The sequence below is a fragment of the Aquarana catesbeiana genome, linkage group LG10, assembly GCF_042186555.1.
Source record: "Aquarana catesbeiana isolate 2022-GZ linkage group LG10, ASM4218655v1, whole genome shotgun sequence".
NCBI lineage: Eukaryota > Metazoa > Chordata > Amphibia > Anura > Ranidae > Aquarana > Aquarana catesbeiana.
Genome location: NC_133333.1, coordinates 85,945,960 through 85,959,135, shown reverse-complemented (window position 1 = coordinate 85,959,135; position 13,176 = coordinate 85,945,960). Strand labels below are relative to the sequence as shown.

General features: G+C 43.1%; 1 protein-coding gene across 1 annotated transcript in view; it reads left to right on the top strand.

Annotated features, from left to right (window-relative positions):
- LOC141110047 (galanin peptides-like) overlaps positions 1 to 12,707 on the top strand; it is a 56,854-nt gene extending 44,147 nt beyond the window's left edge. The window contains exon 6 of the mRNA XM_073601284.1: positions 12,192 to 12,707. Coding sequence (XP_073457385.1) covers positions 12,192 to 12,250 — 59 coding nt within the window. The 3' untranslated portion in view covers positions 12,251 to 12,707. The remainder of the gene's footprint in view (positions 1 to 12,191) is intronic.
- Positions 12,708 to 13,176: the final 469 nt, after the last annotated feature.

Sequence of the window (13,176 nt, the reverse complement as noted above, 5' to 3'; positions counted from 1 at the left end):
ATTTGCGAGGGAACAGGGTCCAGGGGGCAGGTGGATGTTTTAAAGAAGTTTAGCAACCTCTTCTGTTGTGGTGGGGTTGAATGAGGGAAGTAATGATTGTACTTGTGGACATGGAATGTTAAGTGTAGAAGGTATCTGTACAGAGGAGATCTCTTCAAGAATTGTATTAATCTTATGTTTGAAGTGATTGGCGATCTCCTGTGCAGTGAGTAAGTTAGTGTGTGGAGGCAGTGGATGACAAAGAGAGTTGAAGGTAGAGAAGAGTTGACAGGGACAGGATGATAAATTGTTAATGAGAGTGATAAAATAGGTCTGCTTGGCAGTGAGGAGGCAGGCATTGTAAATACACTTTAGGTGTGGACTAGCTAAAGCCTAGTACACATAGTTGGTAAGGTTGAAAAAAGACAAAAGTCCATCAAGTCCAACCTGTGTGTGTGTGTGCGCTTTTATGCCAATATTACATTTTGTATCCCTGTATGTTATGGTCGTTTAGGTGCCTAATAGTTTTTTTAAATCATCTATGCTCCCTGATGAAACCACTGCTTGTGGAAGAGAATTGCACATTCTTATGGCTCTTATCGTAAAGAACCCTCTACGCAGTTTCCGGTTAAATCACTTTTCTTCTAATTTAATGAATGGCCGCAAGTCTTTTTAAATGCCCTTTCGTGGAAAAGTTTTATCCCTATTGTGGGGTCACCAGTATGGGAATTTGTACATTGAAATCATATCCCCTCTCAAGCGTCTCTTCTCCAGAGAGAATAAGTTCAGTGCTCGCAACCTTTCCTCATAACTAAGATCCTCCAGACCCTTTATTAGCTTTGTTGCCCTTCTCTATACTCTCTCCATTTCCAGCACATCTTTCCTGAGGAATGGAGCCCAGAACTGGATGGCATACTCCAGGTGCAGCCGGACCAGAGTCTTGTAGAGTGGGAGAATTAAACCTTGCAGTTTTTGTTACTGAAGCCCCCCCCCCCCGTTTCCCTCGTGAAGACTGAGGAGAATACATTCAAAACCTTTGCCATCTCACCATCCTTTATGGGGCCAATATGATCTGTCTTCCCTCTTTTACTATTTATGTACTTAAATAATTTCCTAGAATTTTTTTTACTCTCCTCCGCTATGTGCCTCTCGTGTTCCATCTTAACCGCCAAGATTACACCCTTAAATTTCTTATTGCACTCTTTGTACAGTTGGAATGCTGATGAGGACCTTGTATTTTTTGAAGGCCTTCTCCTTTGCTTTTATATGAATTTTTACATTGGTGTTAAACCACCCAGGGCTTTTATTAGCTCTTTTAAATGTATTACCCTTTGGGATGCACTAGCTAATATCGTTGTTTATTATGCTCCTAAAGCACACCCCTTTTTCCTCCGTGTTCTTTGTGCCTAGGATTTTATTCCATTTAGTATCTTCTAGGAGGAGCATAGTTTCTGGAAATGGGCTCTTTTGAAATTCAGTGTCTTTGTATTGCCCTTATGCTTCTGATTTGTGTGATTTATACTGAAACGAATTGACTTGTGATTGCTGTTTCCCCAAGTTGCCCCGTATTTCTACATCCGCGATCAAGTCTGTATCGTTAGTAATCAGTAGGTGTCAGAAACCTTGAATCAGACTGAGACAGAAGTACAGTTTAAAAAAAGGTAAATGGAGTAAACGTAGACAAAACATAGCCAGAGTTCAGGAACCGTAATGGGTAGTCAGACAAGCCAAAACGTCAGGGAGCCAGAGATCAATGTAGTAGAACAGCCAGCAGGATCTGGAGCCAGAAGAAATGTCAGCCAAGCAAGTCTTTAACAGGAACACAGGAGAGTGTCTCTAGAGATGTGACCAAGGTGAAGGCAGAGAAGATCTGGACTGGACAGCTTAAGTAACCAGGACTGACAAGCCGGGTATCATCAACAGGTGAGTCACTGTGGAGAGATAGGAGCTGGCAATTAGCCGACAGCTGAGAAGCCAGCTCAGAGAAGGAAGGGCTGAGCCCAGCCCTTACAGTAGGTCTAGTAATGCATTGTTTCTTGTTGGTGCATTTACCATCTGACCTATGAAATTGTCCTGTAAGACATTTAGGAAATGGTGAGCCTAATGCCACGTACACACAATCGGAAATGCCGCCAGCAAAACTCCGATGAGAGCTTTTTGTCAGAAATTGCGACCGTATGTATGCTCCATTCGGAATTCCAGCCAGCAAAAGATTGAGAGCATGCTCTCTATTTTTCGGTCGGGGAAAGTTCCTCAACCGTGACTGGTCTCTCCAGTGACTCATGACTGGCGTCGGACAGTTTCGATATTGCCAAGTTTTGAAATAGTGTCTCTGCTTGGGTCAGAGAAAAAGAGGCCTTTGCTTCATAAAGGTTGGCAGCCTTTTACGAAATTCAGAAAGCACCCTGATTGGGTTACTTGTATGGCTGTCATTGGCCAGTCTGAGTCTAATGCGGGCCCTTGTTTGCTCCGGCTGATGAAGGCGAATAGCCAGAAACGTGTTGGGTTTATTAGCTTTAGTGTATATTGTATGACTGGCTCTGCGTATTGCTTTATCCGCAGACTCAGCCAGAAGAAGGTCCAGTTCAATTTTGGTTTTCTCCAAGATCAATCTATGGGCTTCAGTAAGGGGAGGCCTGAAATTGGAGAAAGTGATTTTGGAAATCAGATTCAAGTTGCTGCATTCTAATTTTCTTGTCTCTTTTGAGATGTGTGGCCACCGAAATGCATTTGCCTCTAATCACTGGTTTATGCACCTCCCATAGAAGGATCGGGGATATTCCAGGTGTGGAGTTGTGTAGGAGATAATCTTTGAGGGCTAATTGTATGTCTAAGCAATACAACGGGTTAGTTAGGTGTGCTTCATTCATACACCATGTTTTGTCTCTGGTCTGGGGAATCAATGAGGAGATCGTGGTGATCACTGCACAGTGGTCTGATCAAGTGATGAGTTGTATAGTGGAGCCAAGTAAAATCGGTGAGGATGCAATTGGGATAAGAATATGGTCAATCCTAGAGAAGGATTTGTGGGGGTAGGAATAGAATGTGTAGTTTCTCTTTAAAGCATTGCATTCCCTCCAAGTATCGAGAAGAAAAGCCTGCTGGAGTTGTTTGCGGAATTGGGCGGAGGGGGAATAATGTTCCGGAGAGTAAGGAGATTTGTCTAGATGGGGGTGGAGTACTAAGTTGGATTCACCACACATAAAAAGTGTGCCCTTACAGTGTGCTTTTACAGTCTGCAAAAGATGAGAGAAAAAGGGGTTTGGGTTATTTTTGGGGGCATAGTAAGAGACAAATGTAGTAGGCCTACTCGAACAATATAGTGGATAGGGAGGGGGAGGGGGGAAGGAGCAGGGGGGGGAGGGGAGGGAAGGGAAAAAGGGAGAGTGAAGGGGCAGGGAAGGGGAGGGGGAAGGGGCAGGGAAGGGGAGGGGGTGGAGAGTGGGGAAGGGGGAGAAACAGGGGGAAGGGGGGAAAGGATAACTTTAGTTTTTATCTAGTAACAGCAAGCATCATACATAGAGGGATCAGACAGGGATTAGAAAATGTGGAATTAAAAAATGCTGCTTTAAACCAGGGATCTGGTAAAACAAAGATGCTAAGAGCATCAGTCCTTGTTACCGGAGGAAGTATCCAAACTAAGTAATGATGGACATTTCTTAGTGAGATTGAATAAATTGTGGGGTGTCCGAACCTGTTTAGCCCCTTGGGGGGTGGGTGGTCTTACAGGGAGTGAAAGTACATACCAGGGTGCAGTCTCTTAGGCCTCGGTGGAAGAAAAACCTTCATGTGATGTTAGGTAGGCAGTTTCTTCATGGATCATCGAGAACCTATGTGCAGTAGGCAAAGAAAAACTGACATTACAAAATCAGTGGGGTGGGCAAGATTTTGGACTGGTGAAGTTATCCCCTGGAATCCGCGATGGTGTTCCCTTATGGATCGAAGACGGTCCTGGCTGGTTGCAAGTCGGTGTAGCTGTGTATGGATGTGTAGCAGCACGGGCTGGCGTGTGTTTGAAGCATAGTCTCTGAAATCTGGGCCGGGGAAGACAGGTGAAGAGTTTCCAGGAGCCGCTGCAGAGATTCTGGTGTGGTGCAGGAATGTTGCTGCCCCTGATATGAAAACTGAAGGGCAAAAGGAAACCGCCTGATGTATTTCAGCTGGTGTTGTAACAAGATTTGGGGCTGCGGCTTCATGGCACGGCGTTTGGCTATGGTGAGGGTTGCCAGGTCAGAGAAGAGCTGGTATGCATGACCCTGGAACAGAAGCGAGTCCTTTTTCGGGCAGCAGAGAGCAACTGTTCCTTTGTGCGGAAAAAAAATGTAGCTTGATGATTATATCTCGTGGTGGTCCATCGGTTTGGCGGCGGTGAGAGCCCTATGTATCCTGTCGAACTCTAACCGCTCTATTGGGATGGACGGTGAGAGCTTCTGAAACAGTGCGGTGATGAACGACTGAATATCATCGATCGCCTCAGGTATTCCATGGAGTCTCAGGTTAGATCTGCGGGATTGGTTCTCAGCGTCTTCTAAACGAGAAAGCAATGTGGCATTCTCCTCACGAAGAGTTCCATGTCATCCACTCTACTTTCAAGGTCTGCTGTACGCTGACCTATTTCACGTATTTCCCGTGAGAGTCTATTTGTGATCTGGTCAGATGTGGCTTTCAGGGCTCTCTGGAGCATGGATTCCATGTATTTAAGAAAGTCATTTTGTGACATACCTGAGAGAGGCAGTGTGGTGGAGCAGCCAAGGTTGAAATCTGCATCATCCTCTTCTCCACTGTCTGCTAGCTCTGGGGCAGCCTGCGATGCTGCATGTTGTTTATCCAGGGCCTTCGCGGCCATTTTGGAGGAGGCGCGGGCAGAGCTTCTTTTATAGGTTTAGGCTTGTTTTTGCCTAGGTGGCCTGTTAGCACCATTCCGGGCAATGCTGGGGTAGATCGTGAGGCGATCCCTGCAGGAGCGAGTCAGGAGAGCGGTTCGGTCGCCTGTTTAGGTCCCGATAATGCGGCGGGGAGTGCGGAGCTCTAACAGGAAGCGTCCTCCATGTTAGGCTTCGCGCATTCGCCCCCATCTTTTTTGTTTTTAAAGTCAGATCTCCATAATAATGTTTAGAGTTATTTTTTATAGTCATTTTTTTAATCAAGATCTCCTGTTTTTTTTATTATTTTTAAATTATTTTCTAGTTATCTCCATATTAATATTTTTTTTGTGTCAAGATTCCACAACAACATTATTATCTTGTATTTTTAAAGCTCAAGGAGGTTGGTTGTTGTCCCTTGTTAATTTGACATTGTATTTTTGAAATGTACCTGCCTACTCACAAACAAACTGTTCTATTTAAAGAAAAACACATAGGCACGTATTTTCATATAAAAAAAACTACATTTATTCTGGCTCATAACAAAATAAAGAGGAAGGAAATGCTGGAGAAACTGCTTGAGTTTGCGAAGCCTTTGTACCCCAGGGCACACATCAACTCTTTGTAACTAAAAATTGGTAGCCTGAGAAGTCCATATAATAGGGAGCACAATCTGGTCCAGGACTCCCAGAGATCATGAACAGCAGCATATAACATATATGTCCCCAGGCTGTGGTACTACCACAGCCTGTGTCTTCTGTCAGACCAGACTGAACCCAGGCCATCACTTTCTTGTCTTCCCTGCAGCCTTCCCTCCACGCTTCCCTGAAGCCTTCCCTGCAGCCTTTTTTGGAGGCTGTGGCTCTGTAGGTGCACTTGTGGCAGGAGGAGGAGGATGGGTGGGGGCACATAAGTGCATGTTCTCACTAATTTGGCCCCTCAACCCCTTTCGAAGGGACTGAAAAGTAAAATTCTCACACATGAAGCGTTGGCCCTCCTCCATTTGCTGCAATTTTGCAGATACATAGCAGCCATAGGCCTCTTCAGCATCGGGGGGGGTGTTTTCAGGGCCACATTAGCCTCCTTAATGAGGCCCAGTGCTGCCTCCTCCATGTTACTCCCCTTCATGGCCCTTTATGTTGAAAGGTGGAGGGGAGGCACCTGGGATTGGGTGAGGCTACTGGGCTTGGCCACCTCCTGGCTGACACTTACCCCTGCCTCCTCCTGGCTGACACTTACCCTCGCCTCCTCCTGGCTGACACTTACCCCCGCCTCCTCCTGGCTGCCACATTCCAGAGCCTCATCCTGGCTGAGGTCTTTCTGTGTATAAAAAAGGGACATAGTTGTAGTTTTTGGTTCATCAATCACACACAATTTTCAGCTCATGACTGTTGCAAATTGAATGTTAATAAATAGAAAAGACTATCATTCTGAGCCCAGCATTTTTCATTCTTGTCCCAATCATTTTTGGCCACAACTGTCTATTGATATGTAAAACACTTTTTGTTAAATCATTCATTTGTTATCAATAATAACATCTAGTTAACACCAATCATTTTCGGACAATAAATATGTTCAAAAATACTATACCTGGCACCAGCTGGGCTCCACAACTTCTTCCAGGATGGAAGGGCCAGGTTGGTCCTCGGAAGCCTCAGCTGTGGTTGAGGGAAGGGTGGATGGAAGTGTAGAAAGTGATTCCCTGGCTTCAATCTGGTCTTCCAGAAACCGCATCCTGTTGTAGTACCACAGACTTGGTACATACACATCCTTTGCTGCTGCTCCTGATCTCATGGAAGCCTGGACCTTATTAAGCTCCTTCCTATACGTGCTTCTCAAGCTACCAATTTTCTTATCCACAAACTCGATGTCTGCGTCGGGGACCTACGTCTTCACAAATTGCAGCAGTTTCTCCAGCGATGCCTTCCTAGCTGGTTTATTTCGATATAAGGGGTTTTTAATCTCCCACAAATTTCTCATATCCCTGTATCTGTCTATGAACCGGCCCTGAATTCAGGGTCTTTGATTTGTTTCATATTTGCTGCAAGACAAAACACAAGACAAAAACACTAATATCAGGCTAAACTCTCCTAATCTTATCCAATTTAGGCCCCAATCTCGAATCAGTATAGACCACTGATGTCCCAAGTTAAAATGTTACCTTTGTTATAACATTCGGCACTTCCTCCACTCACAGATCGTACATACGACACACGTGTTAGCCTTATATACACTGCGCATGCATGAAACTCCGCCCATACAGAAGGATCAAGAAAGTGCTTCTAAAGAGTAAGTAGTTGTCATGTGTTCCGATTATTATTATTACTTGCATGCTGCTCCATGTGCTTTTCTTTACTGTTGTACAGTTTAAAATGGCTACTTTAATGTTCATGGGCACAGTAATCGGTCGTAAGAAACATCATTCATTTGCCAACTAAATACAATATTTTGGGCAGATACAGGGTTAACTACATTTGGTCATGCTAATTTGTATTAAAAGAAGTTTAGGACATTGTTGTCTAGATGTGTTTGAAACTAGAAAGAATTGCAAACTTGATTCAGTGTAATGTAAGGAGAGGACACTCAGCAGCTGTTTACACATCTGGACTCAGGAGCACTAGTGTGGGACACAAGAACAAACTTTTTAGGGTGTCCCACACAGGTACTCCAGTGGATACTTGGGGTGTCTCCATATGTGAAACTTTCCAAAAAAGGTAAGTATTCCAGCTTTGGTAAGTTAAAAAATCATGTCTTCAGCTTGGAACGCTGCCAAAACAGACAATTGTACCCCACTTCCAAATAATGTTTCATATTCCTATTTCTGGCCTCAAATATCTGTGTGCTAAGTATACATTTTGTTTCATTCTTATAGGGGAGAAAAGACTCCAGACGTCTAAGGACACCAGGAAACCCCCGCTCCTGAAGAAGGGGAACAGAGGACACCACAACCTGAGGATGTGGAGGAAGGAGAGGTGGTTGAGACTGTCACCACAACAGGTGAGTGTCTGACACCACAGATTCAGGTAATAGATGTATGCCTGCATATTTATAATACATGTTGTGTATTTTTTCTTTTAGGTGATGTGCATGTTGTGGAAGAACAATCTACTCACTTCACGACTGATACAAAGGCTAATCCAGGACATTATGTTTTGTAGTCAGGATTTAGACCTCATCAAGCAAAAAACAAATGACATAGAACAAAAACTGAAGAACATGATTGATGTACTAGGAAGAATCTAAAGAACAACAAAATGACACCATTTTCTCGTTTTGGGGTGACATTTTTTTCTATTTTTTTTACGCATTTTGAAAGCCAAATTTTGAAGATGCACACAGTGTGTCAACATGTGCTATCTGCCATCAGGGGATATCAATGTACGCGTTTTGTGGGTGCAACCCTTTCCTCGTAACTCAAGTAGGTGAGAGGAAGTGGTTGCACCCCCAAAACACGTCCATTGATCCCCCATGATAGAAGATAGCACATGTTGACATTAGGCATGGGATCAGGAGGGAAATCCCCTGTTTGATTCCCAATTTGTGTGCATCTTCAAAATTTGTCTTTTACAGGGGTACATCACCCCATCTGATGAAGGCAATATCAACACATCTTTGACACTATAATGTCTGATATTGCCTTCAGTTTTTCAATATTGAACTTTGTAAGTTCCTGAGTTTTGTATGTTATGTTTTGAAACATGCCTGTTTATGTACAAAAAAAATATTTTCAAGGTAAAACTTAAAAAAAAAAATATTTAAAAATTTTTTTTTACAACGCACATGTGAATGTGCACGGAGTAAAAGGTTTTATACTCAACAATGTGTGGCTTCTTCTTTCAATGCTCAATACCAGTTTTTGTATTAAGTTGGTGTTTACAGTGACATTGGGTGTTATTTAATATTGGAAAAAGCACTTGGCACTACAAGTGCACTAGGAGAACCTGAAAGAAACACAAGCAGTAAATCAAAATCAAGATTTGATCAGATCCATTTTTTTTAATATCTAAAATAATTACAAATTTGCTGGCATAGCAATTGCCCCCCCCACCCATAAAATAATCTATATATTTTTGACACACTTCACGGGCACTTTGGGGGGGCAAGCCAGGATGGCCAGTTTCCAGGGCTGTCATAATTTGGAGCATTTCTCTTCAAAAAGTTGTGAAATATGCAGCATGGTAGAACTATGTGGTTAAGTTTGTACTCCGCCATAATAATAGCTGTAAGAAATAGGCGGAACTGTCTGGCCATTATCCCAAAGGCATTCTCCAAGACTCTTCTGGCTCTGGCCAGCCGGTAATTAAAAACCCTCTTCTCCGGGGTGAGGGTCCTCTGGGGGAATGGCCTCATCAGGTTATCAGCGATAAAAACAAATGGGGGTCCTTCCACGTTCTCTTCCGCAGGTGGGAGTTCCAAGCCACCACTCTGGAGATGTCGGTAGAACTTGGTCTGGGCAAAGACACCACCATCCGACATCCGGCCATTCTTCCCCACGTCCACATAGAGAAACTCGTATGTGGCTGACACCACCGCCATCAACACAATACTATGAAACCCCTTATAGTTAAAATAGTATGACCCCGAGTGGGGTGGTGGGACAATGTGGACGTGCTTCCCATCGATTGCCCCTCCGCAGTTGGAAAAGTCCCAACGATGAGCAAATTGGGAAGCCACAGTCTGCCATTCCTGTGGTGTTGAAGGAAACTGTGGAGTCAAAAAAGAAAAAAAAATATTAGTACTTTTGCACATAACATTGCAAGCAGATTAGGCACAAACATTCTTGGCCAAAATCAGTATAACATTTATTTTAAGGAGTATTTAAAGACAAAAATATAAGGTCCACTTATCAGGTTCCTCACCCCCTCTGATGGCCCATTGGAAACATTTTGGGGAGGGGGGGTTATAAATGAGTTTTGGACCCCGTAAAAAAGTCTCTGGCACTCTGCCTGAATTTAAGGACAACAATAACATTTGGACACATTTTAGGGGGTGTTTAAAGTAAAGCACTACAATGGAGCTATCAAAATACATTGTTAAGTGACTAGGCTAGGTGTATATGGGCCCAAGATAGCATGCTGGAGAGGTTAGTGAAGGCAAATATGCATGAAGGAGAAAAAAGGAGCATTAAAAGCTTACAGCATGCATGAGGACAAAGGGGACATACACAGCATATTAGAATCATGGTAATTAGAGAATGATGAAAGAAATACAATACATTAAATACATATAATGTGATGTTAAAGGAGAAAACTTACCCTAATATAGTCCTTCTATAGGACCTGAATGATGGCAGAACAGGTCTCTGGGATAATGATTCCCAGAGCCTGGGGGGAGATGCCTGTAGAGAACTTGAGGTCCTGTAGACTTCTCCCTGTCGCCAAGTACCGCAATGTGGCGACTAGCCTCTGCTATCCTGCTTCATAATATAAGGGGACAGCAAAGCCAACAGACGGTGAAAAAGGGGGTCCCTCATCCAGAGAAAATTCCTGAAATTATCAGGGTTATTCTCCTGGATCTCGCGCAGCAAAGGCATATGAGAGAATTGGTCACGCTGGAGCAACCAATTCTTGGTCCATGAACTCCTCCCCACCCTGTTCATGGACCCCAACACCAAGCCCCTGCACAGCACAAACTCTACGACGAGCACGTACCCGCAACATGGCTTCAAAATGGTCGGCTGGTCAAAACGAACTAACAGAACGCACTGAAGAACAGAAAGGCATGTGAAGCGCGAGCTGAAAATAAGAAACGAGCAGACAAGAACGCACTGAGAAACAGATACGAACTGACTACACGCACTGAAAACCAGATACAAACCCACAAGCACAAACTGAAGAGCAGTAACGGACTGAAAAGCACAGAAGCTGAAAAGCGCGAATCATCTCTCACCAAACTTCTGCTAACACGAGATTAGCAGAAGTAGCCCAAAGGGTGGCGCACTGGCTATTGAACGTCCGTTTTCTAGTCCCGTCGTACGTGTTGTACGTCACCTCGTTCTTGATGGTCAGAATTTGGTGTGACCGTGTGTATGCAAGGCAAGCTTGAGTGGAATTCCGTCGGAAAAACCATCCAAATTTTTTCGGGTGGAAATTCCGATCGTATGTACGCGGCATTAGATGAATGAGCGGTTCCTTCCGCCCAGTCTAGTCTGGATAACTAAAATCCCCCATTATAATGCCACTTCCAATCCTTGCCGCCATTCCAAACTGATAGGAAGCCCATCTCACCCTCCTCCCTCAGGTTAGGGGGCCTATAGCATACCCCAGTATTACTTTCTCCTTGGTTTCCTCCTTTTGTAACTCTACCCATAAGGATTCCACCTCTTCCCTTGCTCCATTAGTGATGTCGTCCCTCACATTCACCTTTATATCATTTATGATATACAGGCATACCTCTCCCCCCTGTTTTTTTTATCAGTACATTACAAAGATTTTTCTTTTTTAAATCAACAAATTGTATTTGTATACATATAACCAACAGTACAATATAAAAGTCCATCTGGACATAAAGAATACAAATGTTTCCCTCTTGACGGTTTCTACACCCACAAAATTGGGGTCACGTCTACCTGGGAAGCTACTCCAGAGAAGATATTAGTGCAGGCCATCAGACTCGACATGTTGCCTGCTTCTTCAGGAGTAAATAGAGGCAATAGGACACCCAAAGGTCAGGCACAGCCAGTTGACAGTCACATGGGGGCATCAAGGCAGGAATCCCTGGGTGAGCATGGGAGCAAACACAACTGAGCCACTGAGGTTTCAGCGTGATATTACTTGGAACCAAGGGTTTGTTCTATTTTGAAGGTGGTGGGATAGATAGAACATGGCTGGACACCAAGGAGTTAGGATGAATAATTCAGTACCCAAAAATGTAATTCTCAATTTAGGTTCCATTTATATATTGTAAATGTTTGCTTGGCAGTATAGCATATCCAGAGGTCTGTACAGCAAATAAGTTGGCTAGTTGTGCATAATTGTAGCAAGGACATGACCATAGTCCTGCCCAAGAGCATAACCTAGGAAAAGGGGGTCCATCCATGTGCATCCACCGCTATACGGTAGTGAATTAACGGCGATTAATTAATGCTACATGTCGAGTCTGACGGCCTACACTAAAATATCTTTAGTAGCTTTGAGTAGCTTCCCAGGTAGATCTGACTCCAATGTTGGGGTTGTAGAAACCGTCAAGAGGGATAAAGAATACAAATGTATGTCCAGATTGACTTTTATATTGTACTGTTGATTATATGTATACAAATAAAATTTGTTGATTTTAAAAAAAGAACACATTCACAATGAATGACTAATGAATGTTTTTTGCAGAATATCTAATAAACTTTCCTTGTTTCAGAAACGGGCGCACTGGATCATATGGCTCTGCTCGTCTCGGAAGAGTCAACACAAACTTGAACATCCCAGGAGCTTGGCCTGTGCACGGAAAACAATTATATTTCCTCTGTCCTTCATTATTATCAGTCCAATATTTGAAACAACGACAAAATAAAGTAAAATTCAAGTTGGTTCATAAGCTTTTAAAAAAATCTATTGAGTAGCTTTCTCTTACTTAGTGGCAAATGAAAATAAATCTGTCACATTTGAAGAATGATCAGTGTTTTTAGACCAGATTAAACACTGTTGAAGTAACCTTTAATTTTCGGCTGTATGCTTCAGCAATATACAATCAATATTTTTGTATTCTTCTGTTTCAAAGTACATCTTTCCTAAGAGAAATATAAGAGCTACCATTGCAGGTGTTTTGTCAGATTAGGTGACCCATCAGAATTTGTAACAGAAGTGACGTTCTGTCGCCGCCATCTGTACCCAAAAAATGAAGTACAGTGCCTTGAAAAAGTGTTCATACCCCTTGAAATTTCCCACATTTTGTCATGTTACAACCAAAAAGATAAATGTATTTTATTGAGATTTTATTTGATAGGCCAACACAAAGTGGCACAGAATTGTGAAGTAGAAGGAGAATGATAAATGTTTTTCAACATTTTTAACAAATATATATGTGAAAAGTGTGGCGTGCATTTGTATTCAGCCCCCTGAGTCAATACTTTGTAGAACCACCGTTCACTGCAATTACAGCTGCAAGTCTTTTGGGTATGTCTCCACCAGCTTTGCACATCTAGACAATGACATTTTTGCCCATTAATTTTTGCAAAATAGCTCAAGCTCTGTCAGATTGGATGGAGAGCATCTGTGAACAACAATTTGAAGTCTTGCCACAGATTCTCAATTGGATTTATGTGTGGACTTTGAATGGGCCATTCTAACACATGAATATGCTTTCATCTAAACCACTTCATTGTAGCTCTGGCTGTGTTTAGGGT